General features: G+C 51.1%; 11 protein-coding genes across 11 annotated transcripts; 6 read left to right on the top strand and 5 right to left on the bottom strand.

The window, feature by feature from the left end:
- Nucleotides 1-153: 153 nt before the first annotated feature.
- ASPVEDRAFT_34888 (uncharacterized protein) lies at nt 154-649 on the top strand (the record flags this gene model as incomplete). Its single annotated transcript, XM_040810897.1, has 3 exons — nt 154-205; nt 268-485; nt 578-649. 3 exons carry the CDS (start codon nt 154-156, stop codon nt 647-649), a joined length of 342 nt encoding a protein of 113 aa, XP_040674519.1.
- A 1290-nt stretch (nt 650-1939) lies between these two features.
- ASPVEDRAFT_144994 (sugar transporter family protein) lies at nt 1940-3705 on the top strand (the record flags this gene model as incomplete). The annotated part of the gene is made up of 4 exons (XM_040808036.1): nt 1940-2020; nt 2071-2244; nt 2301-2933; nt 2986-3705. 4 exons carry the CDS (start codon nt 1940-1942, stop codon nt 3703-3705), a joined length of 1608 nt encoding a protein of 535 aa, XP_040674520.1.
- Nucleotides 3706-3948: 243 nt separating this feature from the next.
- ASPVEDRAFT_145195 (uncharacterized protein) lies at nt 3949-5674 on the bottom strand (the record flags this gene model as incomplete). Its single annotated transcript, XM_040808047.1, has 3 exons — nt 3949-4064; nt 4119-4203; nt 4253-5674. 3 exons carry the CDS (start codon nt 5672-5674, stop codon nt 3949-3951), a joined length of 1623 nt encoding a protein of 540 aa, XP_040674521.1.
- A 589-nt stretch (nt 5675-6263) lies between these two features.
- ASPVEDRAFT_879616 (uncharacterized protein) lies at nt 6264-8167 on the top strand (the record flags this gene model as incomplete). Its single annotated transcript, XM_040818205.1, has 4 exons — nt 6264-6776; nt 6827-7393; nt 7449-7802; nt 7856-8167. The coding sequence occupies 4 exons, from the start codon at nt 6264-6266 to the stop codon at nt 8042-8044; spliced, it is 1623 nt and encodes a 540-aa protein (XP_040674522.1). The 3' UTR covers nt 8045-8167.
- Nucleotides 8168-8289: 122 nt separating this feature from the next.
- On the bottom strand, nt 8290-8979 carry ASPVEDRAFT_57766 (acetate uptake transporter family protein; the record flags this gene model as incomplete). Its single annotated transcript, XM_040815376.1, has 2 exons — nt 8290-8842; nt 8894-8979. The coding sequence occupies 2 exons, from the start codon at nt 8977-8979 to the stop codon at nt 8290-8292; spliced, it is 639 nt and encodes a 212-aa protein (XP_040674523.1).
- Nucleotides 8980-10430: 1451 nt separating this feature from the next.
- On the top strand, nt 10431-12712 carry ASPVEDRAFT_77377 (uncharacterized protein). Its single transcript, XM_040816387.1, has 6 exons — nt 10431-10787; nt 10839-10845; nt 10893-11053; nt 11099-11487; nt 11539-12027; nt 12078-12712. Exons 1-6 carry the CDS (start codon nt 10600-10602, stop codon nt 12512-12514), a joined length of 1671 nt encoding a protein of 556 aa, XP_040674524.1. The 5' UTR covers nt 10431-10599; the 3' UTR covers nt 12515-12712.
- An 81-nt stretch (nt 12713-12793) lies between these two features.
- On the top strand, nt 12794-13893 carry ASPVEDRAFT_47936 (zinc-binding alcohol dehydrogenase family protein). Its single transcript, XM_040813900.1, has one exon. It carries the CDS (start codon nt 12816-12818, stop codon nt 13854-13856), a length of 1041 nt encoding a protein of 346 aa, XP_040674525.1. The 5' UTR covers nt 12794-12815; the 3' UTR covers nt 13857-13893.
- Nucleotides 13894-13943: 50 nt separating this feature from the next.
- Nucleotides 13944-16563, bottom strand: ASPVEDRAFT_66629 (uncharacterized protein; the record flags this gene model as incomplete). Its single annotated transcript, XM_040815899.1, has 5 exons — nt 13944-14809; nt 14867-15010; nt 15057-15327; nt 15382-16324; nt 16370-16563. The coding sequence occupies 5 exons, from the start codon at nt 16561-16563 to the stop codon at nt 13944-13946; spliced, it is 2418 nt and encodes an 805-aa protein (XP_040674526.1).
- Nucleotides 16564-17888: 1325 nt separating this feature from the next.
- On the bottom strand, nt 17889-18431 carry ASPVEDRAFT_34896 (uncharacterized protein; the record flags this gene model as incomplete). Its single annotated transcript, XM_040810898.1, has 1 exon — nt 17889-18431. One exon carries the CDS (start codon nt 18429-18431, stop codon nt 17889-17891), a length of 543 nt encoding a protein of 180 aa, XP_040674527.1.
- An 843-nt stretch (nt 18432-19274) lies between these two features.
- On the top strand, nt 19275-20871 carry ASPVEDRAFT_89975 (uncharacterized protein; the record flags this gene model as incomplete). Its single annotated transcript, XM_040818708.1, has 2 exons — nt 19275-20781; nt 20831-20871. 2 exons carry the CDS (start codon nt 19275-19277, stop codon nt 20869-20871), a joined length of 1548 nt encoding a protein of 515 aa, XP_040674528.1.
- A 198-nt stretch (nt 20872-21069) lies between these two features.
- Nucleotides 21070-22656, bottom strand: ASPVEDRAFT_57770 (flavin monoamine oxidase family protein; the record flags this gene model as incomplete). The annotated part of the gene is made up of 3 exons (XM_040815377.1): nt 21070-21640; nt 21693-22319; nt 22373-22656. The coding sequence occupies 3 exons, from the start codon at nt 22654-22656 to the stop codon at nt 21070-21072; spliced, it is 1482 nt and encodes a 493-aa protein (XP_040674529.1).
- Nucleotides 22657-22922: the final 266 nt, after the last annotated feature.

Genomic DNA, 22922 nt, shown 5'->3' on the forward strand with positions numbered 1-22922 from the left:
GTACACCCTAACTGGTTGTGGTATCGCTGTCGCAGGCCTGCGGGTTATAAATATCAGCTGCGGCCCCTACAGTATTCCTAACCATTGTCAATTTCTCAATTGCAAGATACCCACCACATCAAGAGCCGTCTACTCAACATTCAATCTCACAAGATGAAGCTCAGTCTTGGAACCCTTGCCCTGGCCCTCGGAGACCTCAACATGGGTGAGTGGCAACCATAGCCCATCCCTCCCTACCTCAGCAGCTAACCGGGAAATAACCCTTAGTTTCGGCCTTTACGGAAACCTACTCCTGTTACAGCAACAAGTGTACTGGCGCGTGTACACCGACCGATGGCGGACGGGACGGCATCCCGACTGAAGTCCAATGGGGCGAAGGCCAAGCATGGTGCTATCTCAAGAAGACTGGGAGAAGACCTGGGTCGGAGGATGCACCTATTACTTGCTTGGATGGTGTAGGATGTAGCGTGCCAGCGTCCGGAGCGGTGTGTCTGACCAAGGATTGGGATGAGGGCATGGGCGGGTGTTCTCTGTGAGCACTGGCATTGCAAAGTGTACGCAGTATTCATCTGTCCAGGGGTATTTGGCTGAGATTGCTTGTCTTTGCAAGGCCGAGTACATTTCTAGTGGGGGCATGATCGGGCAATGAACTCCTGTCCTTAAAGACCTGTTGACCGAATTGATATTGATATTGTGCGAAGGAGTTCAGCAAAATAGTAGTTCATTGTTTCCATTCACCCAGCTGATTATAATATTCTGAACTTGAGCTCACACGAAAGTTAATCCTGCCTGATCGCCTCCAAAGTCTGGAGCCAAGAGGACAAGACGTTTTGATGCATAATTACAACAGGAATAAGACTCCGCAGCGAGAATTGCTATTATGGAAGGGGGTGATGAGAGTATTAAAAAAACACGCTGCCAGTAACAGCATTGAGAAAACTCGCTATCAAGTCTAAAGTCATAGTCAGGGTTGGTGGCTTGCAATGTTTGCCGTAGAACTATATAAAAGCTCTACAGTTCCAACACAGCTAGTAAGAATTATCAACAGTCCGACTAGGTCATCCTTGTAAACGGCGTCATCCTCTCGATGCAGGTTAGCGATGTATTTCTTAAAGTCACTGACTGTAATACAACCAGCTTGATTGGGCATCAGAATATGCTGCCACAGCCTAACGCATGGGTTGGTACAGGCAATTGCAGATATCATAGTTGCAGCATGGGTGATCGCCTTGTGGTGTCTGGAAGCTGTACAGTCCGCCAGTCTTGTCGGATGCCTCATGCAGAGCGAGGGAATTCGAGAAGAGAAACAATGGCAGTAGAGAGCATGGCATATCTTCGTACTAAGATAGCCTTATAGATTAAACCGCACGGCTAGCCGGGGTATTACCGAGAGTCGGCGCTACTCCAGCCTTGTTAGCTCGCTTTTCTTCCGATGTTTAATGATTCTTTATTAAAAGGAGCTAAAGCTTGCCGATAATGCAATTAAGAGACTGGCACCCCGAGATGCAGGACCGATGCTGTCCATCCTTATAACCTGATCTACTTGGGACATCCCATGAATGCATGGGAAGAGAGTCGGCCCTGAATCACAGAGGTCGGCCGAGAAAAGAGTCGGGCACGAGCTACCGGCCGAGGAGAGTGTCTTGCAGTGTGTGATTCGGATCCGATGGTGCTGGCAAAACCCCGCGGGGTCTCCATTAGACTCGCGCCGAGACTGTTAGACCCTGGTTAAGAGCGAGGCAGTGCACTCTTAGCGGTGGAGCTTGGTACTGTCCAGCCAGTAGATGTCCAGCTATTATCCTGATCTGCGCGCGGGGAATTCTGGAGGCGGGACGATGCATTCCTTCGCAATACAAAAGGTTATCTACACCCTGAGTTATTCTCTTATTCATTCTGCACCGACTCAAGTTGAGAAGCCGCCAAAATGAGAATCCCGCCCATGGAAGGGCGTTGGTTCTACTCCCCAAGACAGATCCTCAACTACCTGCTCACCCGAACAACGTCCTTGAAGCCCCCCAGGGTATGTCTGAGAAGCCCCTGGAATTGGCCACTTCACTAAGTGACCACTAGCCTCAATTTCGCAACCCCTTTGAGATCCTGCGCGAGCTCAACAGCCTACAATGGCAGCTGTTTTTCGTCGGCTTTCTCGGCTGGACATGGGACTCGTTTGATTTCTTCACCGTCTCGTTGACCGTCACCGAGATTGCCGCAGACTTTGGCGTGAGCAATTCGGACGTCACTTGGGTAAGAATCCGTATTCTTGGTCTGATCTATCAGTAGCATGGACTAACCACTGGCAGGGCATGACCGTCACGCTGATGCTTCGTTCCGCCGGCGCACTTATCTTCGGGGTTGTGAGCGATCGGTATGGCCGGAAATGGCCCATGATCATTAACCTTGCTCTCTTCGTCGTTTTGGAACTAGGCTCCGGGTTCTGCAATAACATGCCCCAGTTCCTCGGAGTGCGGTCTCTGTACGGCATCGCCATGGGCGGCCTCTTCGGGCCTGCTGCGGCTACAGCCCTTGAGGACCTTCCGTACGACGCGCGCGGTGTCCTGTCCGGTTTCTTCGAGCTGGGCTATGGGTTTGGATATCTCCTGGCTGCTATATTCTACCGCGCGCTCGTCCCGACGACCTCCCACGGCTGGCGCTCCCTCTTCTGGTTCGGTGCTGGTCCACCGTTGCTGATCATCGCGTATCGTTGGTGTCTGCCGGAGACGGACACCTTCCAGATCATGGCTGCTGAGCGTGAGGCAAGGCTTGTGCTGGAAAAGCAAGCCGCCAGTCAGGAAGGGCAGGGTGCTGATGTCCAAGTCCGTGCTGGAGGCCTGAGAGCTTGGTTTAGGGACTCCTGGGCAGGCATCAAGGAGTATTGGGTCATCTTCATCTACCTGATATTCCTGATGACCGGATGGAACAGTATCTCCCACGGGGTAAGCTTGATATCCATATCCATAAGGGCGTGACTGACAATCCACTCCATAGTCGCAAGATTTCTATCCAACATTCCTTAAGAACCAAGTCGGACTAGACACTACCCAAACGACCATTGTCTCCTGCATCGGCCAGGTCGGCGCCATCATCGGCGGCACTATACTGGGCTATATCTCAACATTCGCCGGTCGCCGTCTCACCATGATCGTCGGATGTATCATCGGCGGCGCCTTGATCCCCGCGTACATTCTTCCCCGCGGAATGAGCCTCGTTGCGTGCGCATTCTTCATGCAGTTCTTCGTCATGGGCGTCTGGGGCCCAATGCCCATCCATTTGACTGAACTCGCACCCCCAGCCCTCCGCAGCACAGCCGTCGGTCTAACCTACCAGCTCGGAAACCTGGCGTCCTCCGCCTCCTCGACGATCCAAAGCACAATCGGCGAACGCTACCCGCTGCCACCCAAATGCACCGCAGGTGAATGTACTGAACGGTTTGACTATGGCCGCGTGATTGCCATCTTCATGGGCGCGGTCTGGGCGTGGATGATTCTGTTTACGTTCCTGGGTCCGGAGATGAGCGAGCAGGAGAGACGCGAGCACGCAGAGCATGCGCAGAATTTGGAGAATCTGCGCAAGAGGGGGATGACCTTGGTAGAGATTGGCGAGCATGTGGCTAGGGCGGCGTTCGAAGCGGAGAAGGGTATTGATGTCGGTGCTGGGGCAGAGAAGGAGGTTGGTGCTGAGTTGGTTGAAGAGAAGGAAAGCGCTTAGAAGTATCACTGTAGTACGTGTTTATACCGCAGCCTACCACCTTTGCGTGTTATGGGACCCTTGTCTAGCAAAAGATACGATATCGAACATCTTCCAGGGTGTATCTAGCTTGTTCTATCCCAGGCTCTGCCTACCGAACGCCGAGAAACTGTAAACAAATAGAGGCTACGCACACGCAAGCGCTTGCTGTATAATCTTTAGTTTTGACACATAGTGTGATCAGGTGTAACTATTTAGGTTCGTTCAGTTTTCGAGAGCCTGCTCGACGATTGCAGCAAACCCCAGCAGATTCTCATCTTTGAATGGCCTTGCTGCCAATTGGATATGACACGGAGCTCCTGATACTTCTTCCGGTATGTCTGTTAGGCTTTAGTATGACGCGAACTGATCTGTGTATACTAGGGGCTCCTTACATTCCGGTCTATATTTCACGTCCCGGACGAATTCCGCATCGACCGCCGGATTCGCTTTGCCAAATGGCAGCACACAGGATGGATACTGCAGGCACTTAACATGGATCCAGCTGAGACAAGAAAAGAAAACTCACGTTTAAGAGATTCCAAAGTACGGTATAAGGCGCGGGACCATAAGTGTCATGCGGAACAGCACAACTTTGATGCCCTGGTCCGAGGATAAGGTCCAGCTGATTGTCGACAAATACTCGGTGCATGTTCGCCGCAATTGTCTGCCTGCGAGCATTTAACTCGTAAAGCTCTCGTAGCTGTGGCTCTGGCTGTTGGCCCTCTAGATCAAAGCTGAATTTTAGGGACGGAATAAACGGTTCTCCACTTCGTTTGACATGGGAGAGGAAGGTCTGATCCGGGTCCATGTTGAAGAAACGATAGGATACGTCGCACGCATTGGAGATGGAAGGCAGCTTGCCAGATAGATCTATAATTTTGTGGCCTGCCGCGACGAGTTTTCGAATCGCTCTTTTTAATGTGCGTTGCATTGGCGGATGGAGCGGATATGCTGAGCTCTCCGGGATGATCCCAATAGTTAGCTGATTCTTTTTAGGGCCTCCGGGCTCAATCCAGGGAATGTCTAAAGCTGTCTCATCGAGATCAGCCGCATTGGAATTGAACACCGCTCTCGCAAACAACTCCGCATCACGAACAGAAGTGCATAATGGCCCAGCACATGAAGCGATCCCCATGAACCCAGGCCGTTCCGCTGAAGTCAGTCCGCTATACGGAATCCGATCAGCCGTGGGCTTGAAGCCTACGATCCCACAGCATAGGGCTGGAATTCTCACTGACCCAGCGACATCTGTGCCGACACCCATCACAGACCCGCGCATGCTAATGAGGGCTCCTTCACCACCACTACTGCCTCCAGGTGTCAGATTTAGCCGGTGCGGATTCAGCGCTCGCCCAAACACATTGTTATGCGAGTCGGCCGTCATCATTGTCTGCGGTATATTGGTTTTCACGAACAACACTGCCCCAAGGCCGAGCAAAACATCCACCAGTGTAGAGTTGTAGTCTTTTGGCTCATGGTCAAGAAAATCCACGAATCCAATCGTCGATTGAACGCCAATAAAGCTGAACGAGTCCTTCATACTAATCGGCAGGCCGTGCAAGGGCCCCACAACCTGCCCGGTCTTCTCGATGTGTTCATCTAGCTGTCTCGCTCGCTCAAGGGCCTCCTCAAAAAGAGTCTCCGTCAGGCACGATGTCAGCTTCTGAGCAATCGCAGCGCGTTTGGCGAATGCCGTCGTAACTTCTTGCGATGTAAACTCACGCCTTGCCAGTTGCTCCACCAGGGCTGTTGCGTCGTATGCTTCGGTGATATCAAGCTCCCGGTCCGTAAGAAGACCACAGGTCCGCGGGACAGCAAGCACGCTCTGGTTCGAGTCTTGAGAGGCCGCCTCAAGAATGCTGGCAGGAAGCTGCCAGTCTTGTGGAATCTTAGCAGCGGCTTGAGCTCGCTTGGCTTCAGCTTTCTTTTCCCAAGAGTCCAAAGCCATGGTGACGTTTGATAGATTGAATGAACGGCCCTGGAGTGAACCAATCCAACCGCCACAGGAAGAGTAATTGACCAGGAATGATTATACCTCCAACCCCAAGCGTGCCCAATTCCACTGTGTAGGAACTAGAGCCCATTTATCCCTTCGCATCCAAGCCGTATAGTGTCAAAGCGTGGCCACCTGACTCCAATTACAAGTCTACCACTGGATGTCTCGCTCGAACCGAGGTTCAAGAAGGGCAAAAGTGGGCATATTTATAATAGCACGATGCAAAGATGGGGATAAGGTTCATATAGCCGTAAGGTTTAAGAAGGTCAGAAGTGGGCGCATGAACAATAACAGCGTGCAAGGATGGGAATAAGGTTAAGACGGCTATTGATACGAGAGGATGCAGCCCTTTCCTTACCATTTTCTACCCACTCTTGGAAACTCAATTACGTGTTTGAATCCTAGCTGCAGTAATCACTTGTTTTTAATCATTTTTTTAGGGCGTGGTCTATAAAAATCATTTGGGGAGCTTGAAGTGAATCTCGCTCGGACTTGATAACAACAAACCTACAGCTGGAGCCCTGGGCTACTACCGATTAAAATGGAGAAACCTGACCAAGCACCGCCAGGTACTGTGATCCTGATCGATTTTGAGGGCACTCTTGAAGCACAACATAGCCGCAATAGTACGGATGTTGTCCTCAACCCAGTGCCAAGTTCGGATCCAAATGACCCCTTAAACTGGAGTCTGGCAAGGAAATGGAGAGCGACTCTATGCGCGCTCTTCTATACCTGGAGCGTATGTGTCTCATCTTCGGCATGCTATTCTGTTTTCGTCCCAATTCATGAAGAAAGCGGCGTGAGTATCTCAAAGCTGAATGAGGGCACTGGCTACATGTACTTGCTGTTCGGCTGGGCATTGCTCTTCTGGATACCGCTTGCCTTGGCCTATGGAAGGAGGGGAGTCTATTTGATGTCACTTCTGGGAACTGCGATGATGAATATATGGGCCGGTTATGCCACCACAAATCCCACTTGGATTGCCACCAGAATCCTCATCGGGTTCTTTGGGGCGCCTTGCGAGGCTTTGGCTGGGGTTACCATGGCTGATATAGTAATTATTTTCCAGTGTTACTTATTTACTTCACCGCTAAATCGTCCTAGTGGTTCACGCATGAGCGCGGCACATATATGGGCCTATTCACCCTGGCCATGTTTGGAGGAACACTTGGTCCTGTTCCGGCCGGGTTCATTACTGATGCCATGGGCTGGCCTTGGGTTCTGTTTTGGTGTGCGATCCTCAACGCCGTTGCATTTGTCACCTGTTTCTTTGCGATGGAAGAGACCATGTACTTCCGACAAGTCAACGACGCAGAGACTGATGGTTCGAGCCAGAAATTCCGAAAAGAAGCCGCTACAGAAACTGTTCCAGATGCGATGAGCTCAAACGAGAAGCATAAAATGGGAATCGGTGCACAGGATGCTGCAGACACTAACATCTCAACCTCGTATGCTGTGAAGTCATATTTTAGGAAGCTGGCGCCAATTGCTGGACGAGGCGGTCGCCCAGCTCACGTCTTGCAGAAAGTCGTTTGTTCGATCCAGATGCTGAGGTTTCCACCGGTCGTTTTTGCAGGGTTTATCTACGGCTGTTATATGTGCTGGTATGCAGTTGTCAACGCAACCCTCAGCCTCTTCTTTGGGTCGTCTCCTTACAACTTTGCACCCAGCGTGAGGCTCGCCGTTTCCCATGTCTGGACGCCGATTGTTTGCTGACGGGAGTTAGATCGTTGGTCTGACATATATTGCTGAGATCATTGGCAGCTACCTGGCTGGATTCTGTGCCGGAAAGCTTGCTGACAAGTTGAGTATTCTGCTGACCCGAAGGAACGGCGGCATCATGGAGCCCGAGTTCAGACTATGGTGTTTCGTTGGCGGTTGCATTGTCACACCCCTTGGGCTCTTGTTATTCGGTGTCGGCTACGCCCATGAACTCAGCTGGGTGGCCCTCGTCTTTGGCATGGGCATGGTGGGATTCGTCAGTCCCGCTGCAGGCTCTCTTGCCGTAAGCTACGTCGTCGACTGCTATCATGAACTTCGAGGCGAGGCTCTGATAACCGTCGTGATCATTCGCAACACAGTAAGGAATTTCAGCCCAGAACCACGTTCATCCTTGCTTATTCGGCTGTCTAGATAAACTTTGGTTTCAATTACGGAGTAACTCCATGGCTAGAGAACAATGGGGCTCAAGACATGTATGTCACGGTAGCAGTCCTGGCGTTTGCCACTACAGCCTCATTCCTCATTATGATCAAATGGGGACGGCGAATGAGAGTCAGATCCGGAGAGGCGTACTGGAAATATGCTAGGCAACATACATGAATCAAAATGTTCTACTAATATTAAGCCTGTTAGGTCGACAAGGGAGCAATAGGGCCAATTTTATCACACTAATTTTCGTTAACGGGACGACGTTCCTCTCATTAAATAAATAACTACAACCGACGCTTCCTGTTCAGCAAGAATAAATATAGCGTTTCGTGCATTCCGTGCTACCCTCTTAGCGGAAATGGAAAGAAATGGGAAACAGACGGTGATAGATGGAATGATAGCTAGCTACAGATATATTATCCACGATCCGGACTGGAGACAATCTCGCCAAGGGGAAAGCGCACAAATGTCGTCTCAGGGATCATAAGGCCTGAAGCACCGGCATAAAATGCGCAGAATGCACAAACAACACTGAATGCTCCACCGACTTTGTTCAAACGCAGGCTTGCAGTGGCATGTTCGGTTGCAACAAAGTTGGCCACGGCCAAGAAGAAAAAGGCAAGGGTCAGGAAGAAAAACACGCAAAGGATAGCAATGTTAGTTCGGAGGGCTGCGACTAGGAAGAGAAATGTCAGAAAGCACCATAGGATCAAGAATATGCCTAAAGCAAAGGTATATGCCCGTTCATCCCCTTTATACGCGGCTTCAATCCCAAGGTAGGGCAGCAAAAACATCGCATAGCTGAGCCAGAATGCCCCATAGGAGCAGTGGACAGTTGAACCAAAGGTATTCCCAACGCGAAACTCCATGATGCCAGCGATGGTCTGGATTGTGCCGCCCATAAATACTGCAAGTCCGAAGACTGCCTGATTTGGACCGACACTGCCTTGGGGATTTGAACCAGGAAGTCTGCAGTAGCAGTTAGCCAAGTTGGTGCATTCATTGAACAGACCATCTTACCCAGCGCCACATTCATAAAGTCCTAGAACGAAAGTCGTGATGGCGAAAGAAAGGAGGCCAAGGGGTCCGGGGTTAGCAAGCTTCATATATTGTGGTTGAAGAACCTGCGACACCATGGCCCCCGGACGAGCAGCCGGGTCAAAGCGAAGTTTCCTTGGACCCCCCTGATGTTCGACATCTTCCTTCCTTCCTGGGGGTAATTGATCGAAGCTTGCGGAGGTATCCGTCATGTTTGACGCTGAGTTGCCTTGTTCTGCGGCCATTGTGGTATAGTTTCAATTCTGCAGTATGCGGCTTATATCGTGGGTAGGATTGAATCTATGCTTTCTTATAAAATATATCATTCAACCACTCCTACTGCAGCTGAGGTCATTGATATGGCATACTTTACTGTACCAGCGGGTCACAACCCGTGGCGATGCTTGAATATACTTTATCTTTGCTAGGTGCACATTCGTTCTTGCATCATATGCCGCCACAGCCAGGGAGATGACAATCTGACGACTTCGATTAGGATTCTCCTAAAGTTCATTACAGTGCAGACAATGCGATGGTGCCCGTCGACCCGAAATATTGACTGTAAAGAAGCTTTTTGCTTTACCCCGTGGAAGTAACCAGGTATAATTCAACAGATGAGGACTGAGCCAGTTCAAAGAGTTCGGCCCCAACAAACCATAATTGCGACAGCACCGACAGTTATTAATTGGCTATTTCAGAGCAGTTCATGGCAATATGACGATCCTCCCGCTGGGATGGGGGACCACTGAGGTGGCCAGCGAGGCCTGCCGTGTGTTAACACTGACGTCAAGTCAACACTATCGCCCCAGCAATGTATTCAAATTTTACAGAAAAGCAGCAGCGTCAAGGGGAACTTGAACAACAGGCTTGGTATTATATTACTTTCTATCGACAGCTTTTCGGTTCGACCGGGGAGCTGGAGGCGTACCCAACGGTAGATTGAAAGACAGTAGATCGCCATGCGAATAGACAATGACCACTACAAATAAATACTCGATCGCAAGCTGTCCAATGTTAGGGTACCCTGCAGGAAATAAATGAACGAGTTGCCAACGGACGCGATGCCGAGCAGTCGGCAATGGCCAAGGCCGGAGAAAGCTTGGAGAAGCTTGCAGAAGCGCCATTTATTTCATGTCGGTCATTGGTCAGATTTTCACCGGAGGACACGAGAACCTTGAAGTCACCCGAATTCACCGACAATGGCTGGCTGGCTGGGTATTGCGGAGCCGTTAAGACCGAGAATTCCGACTCCAGATCTCTCGGTCCCGGGATCCAATGCAACAGCAACAGACCGTGCGGAGTGACAGCTCGCGTATCGCAATCTCGTTCTCTCCATTTCTGGGCCCGTGGGGAGCCCGAGTGTAACCGCACCGACCCACACCACGAGGCCGGAGAGCTGGGGAATCTGGCAGAGTTGGAGAAGCAGAGATTTCTCGCCCCAATCCAGCATCCTCCACGCCTCTAGCCCTGCTTGGCACCTTGGCAATGGCGAAAAAGCATGCACGCGGGGTCCTGGGGTGCTCGGTAAAGCCAGGGCTCACCGGGGCGCCTTTTAGCTGCCAGTCGCGCTCGTTCTTGGACTTTCCTTCCTCTTAACTGTATACGGACAGCTCGTTACTGTATACAGACGCCTTACTGTATACAGATAGCCAAGTCTGTGTATACAGATAACGAGGTTCCTGACTACAATGGCTGCCCACGATGAAATCGACACTATTGAAGCGCAGCACGCGCAGTACGAGTTCGGCGAGAAGGAGGAGCCCAGAGACGAACATGTCGAGCTGCAACGGGACCTTAAGGCGCGTCACATCAGTATGATTGCCATTGGAGGTGCCATTGGAACCGGCTTGATCATCGGAACAGGCAAGGCATTAACGTATGTTCTTCGCATTCCTGCTGTGGACTGCTGATTGACTGACCGATCCAGGGCCGGAGTAAGCTTCGAGCATCTTGCGAAAATAGACAATACTGACAACTCCAGCCCGGATCTCTCTTCATTGCGTATACTTTCATGGGGCTAATCGTCTGGACCGTGATGTGTGCTTTGGGCGAGATGGCTGCATGGCTGCCTCTGTCCTCTGGATTCACCGGCTATGCTGCTCGATTCTGCGACCCTGCGCTGGGCTTCACGCTTGGCTGGTGGTAAGTAGCTCCCTGCGGTCTTTGGTTCGCATGCTGACTTTCCAGCTACTATATCAAATATATTATTCTCCCTCCGACTCAGTTAACTGCTGCTGCGCTGGTAATCACTTACTGGCCACGTACGTCCGCTGAGAATGTCAATCCGGGCGTATGGATTGCCATCTTTATGGTGACAATCATCGTGATCAACTACTTTGGCGTGCGCATCTTCGGTGAAATGGAGTTCTGGCTCTCCTCGTTCAAGGTGATTGTCATGGTCGGCATCATCCTGTGCTCGCTGGTCCTCGCTCTGGGCGGAGGTCCTGATCATGACCGTAAGGGCTTTCGCTACTGGAACGAGCCTGGTGCTTTTGCTCCTAAATACTCCGAGGGCTCGCTGGGCAAGTTCCTGGCATTCTGGTCTACCATGGTCTCGGCGACCTTTGCGTATCTCGGTAAGAACTGACCTGTATAAACGATATTGACCACCATGCTGACCGTCAAAGGCACTGAACTCATCGGTGTCACCGTCGGAGAGGCCCAGAACCCTCGCAAGACAATTCCCAAGGCCATCAAGCTGACCTTCTGGCGTATCATCATCTTCTACGTGCTCAGTGTGCTCCTCGTGGGCATGCTGGTCCCGTACGACTCCGATGACCTGGCCTTTGCAACCCAGGCCTCCAACTCTGCTGCTGCCTCGCCCTTTGTCGCAGCCATGAAGCAGGTCCCAGCACTGCCTCACATCCTCAATGCCTGTATTCTGGTCTTTGTCTTCTCCGCAGCCAACTCGGATCTCTACATTGCCACCAGAACGCTGTATGGTCTGGCTCGAGAGCACAAGGCTCCCCAGATTTTTGCGAAGACCAACAACAGCGGTATCCCCATCTATTCCCTTGGGTTCTCGTCTCTGTTCTGCTGCCTCGCCTTCACGAGTGTGTCGGAGGGCTCCAAGGACGTCTTTGGTTACTTTACCGACGTCGTCTCCATTGTTGGATGTATGTTATTCGTCCTCTCCTCTTATAAACATTCCAGCTAACTCGTCCAGTGTTGACATGGATTTCGCTTCTCATCGCCCATATCTGCTTCATCCGCGCCCGCAACGCACAAGGCGTGCCCGACTCGTCGGTCCCATACAAGGCTCCGCTGGGAATGATCGGGTCGTATGTCGCTCTGTTCTTCTGCGTCCTCATTGCCTTTACGCGCAGTTTCAACGTCTTCATCCACGACTCCGAGTACGGCAACTTCGACTACAAGACCTTCATCACAGCGTACCTGGGAATCCCCGTGTACGTCACGGCCTTTTTCGCGTGGAAGTTCATCAAGAAGACCGAGCTCATCAAGCCGCACAATGCCGACATCTGGACCGGCAAGGCCGCGATTGATCGCGAAGAAGCCGAGTTTGTCGCGCGCAAGGAGGTCGAGGATATGCATGCTCGTGGATGGAAGAAGTTTTACAACCGGTTCCTGTCCTGGTTGTTCTAGATTATACTTACTAAAACATGGTACATAGACGGATTCGAAGACATTATATAGATGAGGTAGATGGCAATATATTGCGGTGTTGATTAAGACATCCAAGTGATTTTGAGTACTTCGTGCTATCTCATGCCCAGATTTTATTCCGTGGATCAGTGTGGGCTGTCGGCCCCGTCGGAACCCCTCCCCCTCCGGAGGCAGCATATATAGGCCGTTCACTCCGATTCAATTTGTTATGTATTTTCTCCTCTAGAGTTTCATTCTAAACATTTCCTATCAAGTGGATCTGCTTTTTAAACCATCTACAATGCCGAACCGCGCGATCTGGCTCGGAGAGGGCGAGCAGGTCTCCATCCGCGACATCGAGGACAGCTATACACCCCAAGAAAGTGAGGTTTTGGTTGAGGTCCTTTACTCTGGCATCAATCCTGCCGACATAAAACATGCTGTCTTAGGCTTCAGCAATTGCGTTGCGGGATATGACTTCGCCGGCAAAGTCATTGAGGCTGGGCGCAAACGAACGGACCATTTCAGTCCAGGAGACCTTGTCTTTGGGTTTTCTGCTCCGGCTTTGAACAAGCCTCAGCAGTATGGCGTACATCAGAAATATCACTGTGCGCAGCATTTCATCTACCACGTCCCTCCCACGATGCCGCTGCCTGCCGCCTCCTGTCTGCCGGTCATCACCCACACTGCAGCGGATGCTCTGTTTAATCAGCTGGCACTCTCTTTCAGCGAGAATAGCTGTCCGATTTTAATATGGGGTGCTTCTTCTGCTGTTGGCACGGCAGCAGTCCAGTTTGCCAAGATGGCTGGTTGCTATCCCATTCTGGCGACGGCGTCGGAGAAGAATCATCAAGCCCTGCGAGAGCTGGGGGCGACAGAATGCTTCGACTACCGCGATCCCAACATCGTTGACAATGTCAAGGAGGCCCTCAAGCGGCACTCTGATAAGCCGCTACAGCATGTGCTAGACTCTGTGGTCTCTCGCGGCCAGCCATCCTCGACAGAGCTGTGCGAAGCCATTGCGGACCCCGGTGCTCGGTTCACTTCGTCAATACCTGCGACTGATCAAGCCACTGAGGAATGGCGGGTTGCATTCGCTTGCCGCAATGTAGATGTCACGCTGTCGCTTCCAGGCGGGGTTGACTTGACGTATCGCGCTGCTCCTGAATGGCAGGCGAACATTGATCGTGCTACGAAGTGGGCGATTGATCACTATGGCCGGGGGTATGTGATGCCACATGTCCAGGTGGTCAAGGGCGGAGAGAAGGGAATTGAAGCAATGATCAACGTGGCTGCAGGACGGGCTAGTATGGAAAAGTTTGTCATTGAACATCCTATCTAGAGAGTTAATTTCCATGCAAGATACAGGTTCATGTCTTATTCTTGGTTAAGCTAGTATATTAGCATAGATATTGAGAATGAGTGCTGGCTAGTCGGAAAATGACAAGGTCTCACCAGACAACATTTGAGACACTGCATACCCAATAGCATTGGCCAGCTGGGACCAAGCATTAGCATGTTGAAGTGTCTTGACAGCCTCCCTGAGGACTCGCGAAACACTATCACGCCCGTTAAGTACCCCCAGCCCAGTTATATGCAGCTGTACTGTCGTCTCCCCTCCCTGCTTGATCCAGTCTTGCACAACATCCTCGTCCAAGTCTTGGTCGACCCGTAGCATTTTGCCACGACCTTCATTTGCGGATTGGCGTTGTTCTGGTACCACGAATCGGTCATAATACCAGATGTAAAGGACAGCCATAAGGAGGACAATCGGATCGGCCGGGTCAAGCTGTGATTGCGAACGGATAATGCGGAATATCCGAGCAGCATGAACCAAACCATGACGCGCTTGTTGTGGCTCTGTCCGTAGAAAATGTGAGATCTTTTGTGCGGTAGCTTCGACTTCCTGCGGTTCTGTCATCCACCCAGCAGCAATATACATTAATCGGTAGCGGATGAAGTGCAGTAGTCTGAATAGAGTAGCGAATTTGTAGGTGATGCGAAGGACGTGCGAGCCTGTGGTGTATTTCCATGACGCCTCTTGCAAACGGGCGAGGATGCTATCAGTCTCGTCATTCTCAGCGCTGTCTTGTCGGTCTTGTCGGTCTTCTCTCTGTGACTTGTTGAATATCGAGTAGAATCTGTGGATTTCCTGCTGGCGCGCTGCCTGTCTCTCCCCGGTGTGAATCGCAAATGTTGCCGCTATCAAAGTAACGTCACTTAATGGCTGGATGTGCGTCGCGCTGATGGCTCCTGTTTGGAACAGGTCAAAGAGATTGAGGTTGGATTGTTGGTCTAATCATGTCTTGTCAGTCGTGAACCTCTATCGGGTTGGGAGTTTCAGCAACATACATTTCCCAGTGTCCTTCACTCTCTCCCATTCATTGAAGGTCCGAGCTTGCCAGAGCTCCTCCTGACAAGGTGGGTCGAGCTGCATATCTTCTATCCTGATGAGAGGAGTCATATCAAAGAAGACCTGTTGGATGCATTCGCCGACTTTTATCGTTAACGTCAGTTCACAATAGACTGCATGCACACTCACACCACGCGAAGTATACAACTCTTTTCCAAGACTCGACCAAGGCCCATCGGGCCCAGTCCCTAACCGACAGGTCGCCACTGGTCGGGATAGCTTCCCCCTTGAAGAGAAGGCTGGGGCCTAGTAGGGGGCGACACATGGTCACCAGGATGTTTCGCTGGTACTGCACATACATGATGCCTTCACGGGTCCCACCCAGGATAAGACACATGTCGAGTAGCACCATGGTCTGCGCCAGCGCCAGATCGTTTTGAAGGGATGTTCCCGACGCGATCTACCTTCTCGTATCAGTGGGATTCTGGTGAACTTGACGAGTATTTCAACGCACCTTGCATAGCATCGCCTTGCGGATGATGTCGAGGAGAGTAGAGAAGATCGCATTCCGGTTGGAAAATCGCGAATATTGGCTCCCAACAGCAGCTACTGCACAGTACAGGAGCCAGCTTTCAGCGCGGACGACGAAAGTCCCTTGATGCAGTAGTGGGAACGTCTTGTGAAAGTGCTCAAAGTATAACTGGACGCATATATGAAGAATGTCCAAATCAGGGAGCCTTAGGTGAGATGCTGGTGGGAAGTTGATTAAGCCAGCAGCGAGAGTGCACATATAGTCATAAGTAGACCGAGAAGGCTTCGGAATGTGGCCGTAGTCCTCAGATATGAGAATGTCTCGATCCTGCTCTTCTAATATGGACTCACTAACATCGATGTCGGGTACATCTGACGTTGAGTTTACTTGTTCGTATGCAGCAGAGTGATATTGCAATGCATCACCACTAGACAAGGCAGCGTCTTGTTGAACATATGGCATGTCCAGATTACAATCGCTTCCCAACGGCCAAAGAAAGAATGACTCGAATGATGCCGTAGGATCGTCTGTGCCGTCCGGAAAAGCAAGTGCTGGATATGGCTGTGTAGAAGCAACGCCGGGTAAGTCTAAAGTCTCCGGATGGCACAAGGACGTCGTTGGCAATCCCGAGGAACCGTCAGAGCAATCAGCAACCGTTCCATTCGCTGTATTTTGGCATGGATGGTCATCCGGTCTGTCTGGGGCGTCCTGTAAATCTGCAGCTGTGTCTGCACTCGATTGCGCAGGGCCGTGGGGAATTGTACAGCGCCAGCCTCGGCGAGTACATCGTTCACAGGGTTGCGGTCCACGACAGCGTTGCTTTGACTTGACACAGTTTGTACAGGCACGAGATGCGCGTGGTGAGGCCGTGGAGAGTTGGACAGGGACCTGGCCGTGCGTGGCGAGATGGCGCTGGAGCGTATCCCTTTCCCTTGTTAGCCAAAAAAAGCGAACCCGGGGATATTATTACCGTCGAGAAAACCGCTTGTCACAAACGTGGCAGTGGAAGTCTTTACTTTGAGAATGCGAGCGCTGGTGGCGCTGCAAGTGCTCTCGGCGGTGGAATGACGCAGAGCACTGGCCACAATGATACTTTTTGACAGGGGTTGAAGCCAAATCATTATTCGAAGGAGAGGCAACCCGCCGACGGTTTGTGTCTTCCATCTGCTGCGATAATTGGGATAATAATGCTTCCATAAAGGTGTTGCGTTGCCGGTCAGACACGATGTGCTTACTTAAGCTGTTGCTCTGCATAACTTTATCCCATTATGCACGCTCACCAAAACCGACAACAGTAACTGGCAACCTGCACCAGTGAGTTATGGGCAATTAAAAGCTGGTTTCTGTTGATACACTACGGGTATATTCTATGTTGCAATTAGCTGGCGTGGCAATATCCTGTGCTGCTAAGTCGCGCACTCATTATATATATTGATACCTTCGTCTATAATGCTCATCACGGCATATCTCCATTCCTTCTTCCCCCTCACTAGGACCGCTATATTCTCTTGGACATCACTGAGCATGGCAACAGGAGCCAATCCAAAGTCCCCCAAGCTGCATTATATGCTTTCTTGTATCGAAGACTACGACCATCGACCGGCGTGACCTTCCTATTTCGGAATAGAAACGATAATACCCAAATCGGGTTAGACTGTCGCGTATGCTACACGCGCCTTCACCAGCTGGGATATTCATATTCAGATACGCAGGCACCGTCATCTGGTTGTTTGAAGGCAGTGGTGACTCGTCTGCGGAAGAATGTAACAGTATTCGCTTCAGAAACCCATGCCCCACGGACTCGAAGGTCTCAGCGTTTACCGCATCTCCGTCAGATACAGCAGAAAGTCTGCGCGAACACGGGCTTTGTCTGCCAGACACCGATGATCCAGATGGTTTCGGCGTGATATTATGGCCTCAGCAAGGAAGACCTGTATGAAATTTCTCCAACAGCGCCTTTTTGTGTTAGTTATTTTCCGTCAAGGCACCGCTGATGGGTGGGCTGCGATGTGCTGCACTTGATATCACCAATCCAGAGCCACTTCAATCTTGACCATGACCTGTGGTATCCGCCATTATCATGCTACATCCTCGCACCAGCGTATCTGCTGCTCAACGGAGCAACGATTTCTGAAAGTGAGAACGTCGCCAGATTAGAGAATGAGAGCTTCTACTATACACAGTCCAGAAGCAAAGACGGTATTAGATACTGTTACTTTGGGATTACGATCAAGGCTTATTTTGGAATTGGTGAGGAAAGACAGTTCCTTCTATTCTCTAATAATTCACGGCAAATCTAATTACAATACGCGATGGATAAAACTTTCTGAAAACAAAAGCATCAGGCCCCTGCGTTCTTGCCACTGCAGATAACAGAAGGAAAAAACCGACCATGTCGGGGAAAAACCTCCTGTTTTGCAGCTTGCGGGCAAAATTGAATGACAAAAAAACAAAGACAAGATATCGGAATAACATGGAAAACAAAACAGTCACCCTGCCTTCTTTTTTCCCTTCCCGCCTGAGCCAGGAGGGCTGTGCGAACCTGACTTCTTTTGGTTTTGATGCGAAGCCCCGGTTTGAGTTCCTGACTTCGTTCCGCTTGGAGTAGAAGGACGAGGAGAGCTAGAGCCTTGCTGTCCAGGTGATTGAGTTCTCGCTGGGCTAGGCGTGGAGGCCCTCGCCCCAAGAGCAGAGCCCGGGCCGCCCGTAGTCCCTGCAGAACGCGAGCCGGGCCTGTCTTGCACGCTGGGCGATGGAGAGGAGCTCGATCTCGCCGCAAAAGAGGACGGCGATGGCTGCCTTCCTGGATTGGTGGCAGCGGGCGACAAACCCAAGGGACGAGGATCAGGGCCACCCATTTGAGGAGTGGTGTGCATACTGGGTTCAGCAGGTCGTATCATTGAACGAGGGACTGTGTACAGAAGGTCGGGAGCAGAGTTCAACCCGCTTGGTGGACCTGGGCGTGTGGTAAAGCTGTCTGACGAGCCACCTCCTCGTCCGCGAGGCTCCTCGCCATAGTATTTCGGAGGCATGTTTCGTTGGGTTGTGGTTGGGATTTGGATTGGTTTTGGATATCGTGTTTGAGTGGTGTTCGAATGAGGAATTGAGGACAGGATGGTTGAGAACTGACTGGCAAGAAGGAGGTATTTATGCCCTGTCGAACTGGGAGCTGGGATGCAGCATCATGGTGGTGTCGAGTACTGGTTTAACTTAGGGCTGTGAATGGAAGTGCCTATGATACAAGCTTCATCTCTTCATACACCTCTCAAGCCTACATTATGAAAGAGCCATTGCTTTCAACGAAGGTCTAGGTCTGCTACATTGTTTCAGTCCATGTGCAGCTTCTTTGTTAGTCCTAAAACGCCCAATAAATGCGTGAAACCATCAACGTGAAGTTATAGTTAATACGCACATAACTATGAATATTAGTCATTGAGAATGAAGAGCCTTAATGCAGGTGATTATGAAGGTCTGCTGAGACAATAACACAGCACAATGAGAGTTACAGACTGCTCCGTATTGTGAGACCCACTGTCACTGGCTATTGATCACCAATAACTTTTCATAGATGCCTTCCATTTGTTCTATTATGGCCAATTCAATCCATGGAGGCATCTCCAATGACTGGTAACTCTGCCAATCGGAATCTGTAACTGGAAACGGACAAGATCAACTGCGAAGACACCACCAGCCCTAACAGGAAAACAAGGGATATGGCCATGGGAACTCTGGGGTAAGCTAGATCTAACTCTGCGTCGTCCATCTGCTTTGTATACTTATTATGATGTTTCGTGTTCCAAGCCATCCTACCACTGCTTTCACTATACACCCCTGGTCGTTAGCCAACACTCTGTTCTGCCTCAAAGACCATCCTCATGGCATCCCTTTCCAAAACAAAGTCAACAGATGGCATGCCAGACGACAAGAGCGTGAGCGCCGGAGACGTCGAGAATGTTGACAACCGTACACCGGCACTTGGGTACGACGCCGTTTTGCACCAGCGACGGTCCACGGCCACGCTCCTTTTCCAGTCCCTGGCGATTTCGGCACCTCCATTCGCTATCGGCACGCCGTTGATCAACGCAATGTACGGCGGGGGTCCGTTGTCGCTGTTTGTTGGATGGCTCGTCGTTGCGAGCCTGGCACAGTGTGTCGCCCTTTCTGTTGCTGAGCTCGCATCCCGATATCCGACCTCCGCAGGCCCATATTACTGGTCATTCCAAATCGCATCAAAGGCAAAGGTACCGGTGTCATTTGTCACCGGTTGGATCTGGCTTACTGGGAACTGGACAATTGCGCTTGGTGTCAATTTTGGCTTCGCACAGCTCATTGCGGGCACTGTGACTCTATACCATCCGACTTGGGAGGCAACCCCATGGCAGCTGGTGCTAATCCTATGGGCAATTGTCTGGAGCAGCGTGCTGATCTGTGTTTTCATGCATCGATGGCTGCATATCGTTGACTCGCTATGTGCTATGTGGACGGCTTTAATAACCGTGGTATACATTATTGTTCTGCTCGTACAGGCCAAGGGCCGCCGTCACGATGCGAGCTACGCATTTGGAGAATACACTGAGGAATACTCTGGCTGGGGCCACTTTACATTTTTCATTGGGCTGCTGCCAGCCGGCTACACCTTCGCTGCAGTTGGGATGATTTCATCCATGGCTGAGGAAACACCAATGCCAGAGGTAAAGGTGCCCCGGGCGATCTCTCTTTCAGTGCCAACCATTGGGACGCTTGGACTAGCCCTTGTGATTGCAATCAACTTCGTCCTCCCTCCTATGGAGGACGTAATGGCCGCTCCATACACCCAGGCATTGCCGAAGGTGTTTGAGTGGGCGACGGGTTCGCCTTCTGGAGGAGTAGGCCTGATGGTTCTTCTCCTGGTTCTGTCGCTGTTCTGTAGCATCAGCGTCACCACCGCTGCATCTCGCTGTACTTGGGCGTTTTCCCGGGATAAGGCTGTCCCACTGTCGTCTGTATGGAGTAAAGTCACTGACAAGGGTATCCCCCTATATGCCTTGCTCCTGGTGGCCATCGTTCAAATGCTACTCGGATGTATCAACCTGGGCAGTTCCTCTGCATTCACAGCATTCGTTTCAGTGGGCGTCATTGCGCTGTCCGTCAGCTATCTGATCCCTGTTGCAATCAGCCTCGCCCACCATCGGACTGAGGTTAATCAAGCCCGCTTCCATTGCGTTGCTCCGTTGGGGACTTTTGTCAACTGCGTCGCGCTCTGCTGGATTGCATTCCAGGCCGTGCTTTTCAGTATGCCCGTGGCTATTCCCACCACCCCGACTGAAATGAACTATGCATCCGTGGTTCTGGTTGGTTTTGCCTCGACGGCTTTTGTTTGGTATATCGTCAATGCCAGAAAATGTAAGCCCTCTGAAAATAAATCAAAAACAGCGAGCTAACAGATAAGCAGCATACACCGGACCCCCGGAGTCGGATGGTATTGGTTTTTAAAGCAACAGCTTTGATTGTGGGATACTGATGGTCAGTATAATTTGTTGGTTTAATTATGCTTAGTATAGCTCTCTTTGTATTTCCATTGCCTTGTCAATCAATATACTTGATCGCTTGGCTAGAAGCCCTGCTGCGGTGTGTCTATTTGCACTCAAATGGAACAAGAAAATAATGTAAATTCAGCAACTAGATATTCAATTATAGCTTCGAAACCAGAGTGGCAGTACTGGACAGACGCTCCCCCACGCTCCTCGCAGCGACGGTCCCCCTCTCAATAGCCCCGTCAATGAATCCTCGCCATCCATCAGCCCAGTCGGAGCTGGCCATGAGAACACGTCCATGGTCTTTCTGCAGCTCAGACAGGTACCTGGACATCTCCCCCGGGCCCCAGGTACTCCATGCTCCCTTGGACCAGTGGTAATTCACCCAGTCATGAGTCAAATACGAGGCTACCTTGACATCAGGCCGAACATACTGATTGAAGCTGGAAACTATCTCATCACTAGCCTCGCGAGTCCCAAGGTGTCCGTTATACCCAAATCCGATGGCGTAATTGCCGCTTCCCTCGTTCTTGCCGGTGCCGTTGTGGTCGGAGAATGCGAGCACCCAGGAGGAACTGCCATATGCATTCACCATTGCAAGCCAGGGAAACTCAGGTTTATCCAGCTTGAAGTGGAATTTCGCCCCCTTGTTCATGTGTCCTTTCTGGATGGCCTCCTGGCGCAGGGGGCTGAACGGAGGGTTGAATTCGATATCCTGAAGTACATTTCTACCATAATTAATTAGCATTGGGCGGAAATGGAAGTGGAGTCTGTACTTGCAGGGGAATGGTGCACACGGCATATTTTGCTTCGAAAGCCCTTCCAGTGGACGAAGTAACCACAACGCCCTTGGAACTCTGGTCAATCGTCTTAACGGGCATCTGCATCTTAACATGGCCACGATAGTCATTCAGCATGCTCCGAGCCAGCGCAGTCTGTCCTCCGGCTCCCAGCTTGAAAGTCTCGATAATCTCAAACATGCCAGATACTGTGTGCCCGCCCAGTGCAAACCAGCGAAGGGGCTCGACGAATCCAATATCGGTTCCAGGTGCACTGCCAATGCTGGTCATCAGCGCCTCGAAGTGCTCCTTGTCTGGCGAAGAGAACCCAGGTAACTGATCCATCCGGTCTTTCAGACTGAGCTCGTCATACCGCGTCCACAGCGCTGGTGCCCGGAATGGGTCGTGGGGATAGGGCATGAGTTCGCGGCTGGTGAGTCCGTCAGGGCTGAAGAAAGCCTGTCCGATCTTCTCCATGCTGTCATCCATTGCCTGGACGTCGATCCCATGGGGAGCTCCGGTCGCTGCTTTGTATATGGCTTTCTCCGGCTTTTCGGTGCCACTTGATGTCTTGATAAACCGGTCAAGGCCATATCTGTACGCCTGTGCGAAGAAATGGGGTTGGTTCCTAAACATGATCGCGTTAGGAATCACTCAGTAAATTGCTTCGAGATATCATACCAATGGATCCAGGTGCCTCCCATCTCAAAGTTCTCTCCCAGAGCTGAGGCAGTCCAGGTGCGGCCTCCAATGCGATCGCGTGCGTCGACCAGCAGAACGTTGGAGCCATGAGCGAGGGAGATATCGCGTGCTGCAGTCAGGCCAGTATAGCCAGCGCCGATGACAATCACATCGTATGAAGATTTAAGCTCGGACTCAGGGGTGCTGGGGATAACTGCCTGGGTCTCGAGACCGACGGTGACTGATGTGGGAGTCCACTGGAAGCCTTCCCTGCTACGAGGCATGCTGAATTCACTGCTATTCAGACAATAGGCAATGATGGCCGTTCAATATTCCATCGTTATCGTGTACCATTAAATACAATACAACTCTATTGGAGTATGGTAGACAGATTGATACCATTGCCCAATCGGGAAATGTCACTCGATTGGCTCCCTGCAACTTCATCTCCACGTCAACGCTAGCAGATAGACCATACTGGGTATCTCCTTCCAGTGCCTCTATTAGGAAATCTATCTCGAAGCTGTCGATGATATCGCCATCTCCAACT

Source organism: Aspergillus versicolor (genome assembly GCF_001890125.1).
Source record: "Aspergillus versicolor CBS 583.65 unplaced genomic scaffold ASPVEscaffold_17, whole genome shotgun sequence".
Taxonomy (NCBI): Eukaryota; Fungi; Ascomycota; class Eurotiomycetes; order Eurotiales; family Aspergillaceae; genus Aspergillus; species Aspergillus versicolor.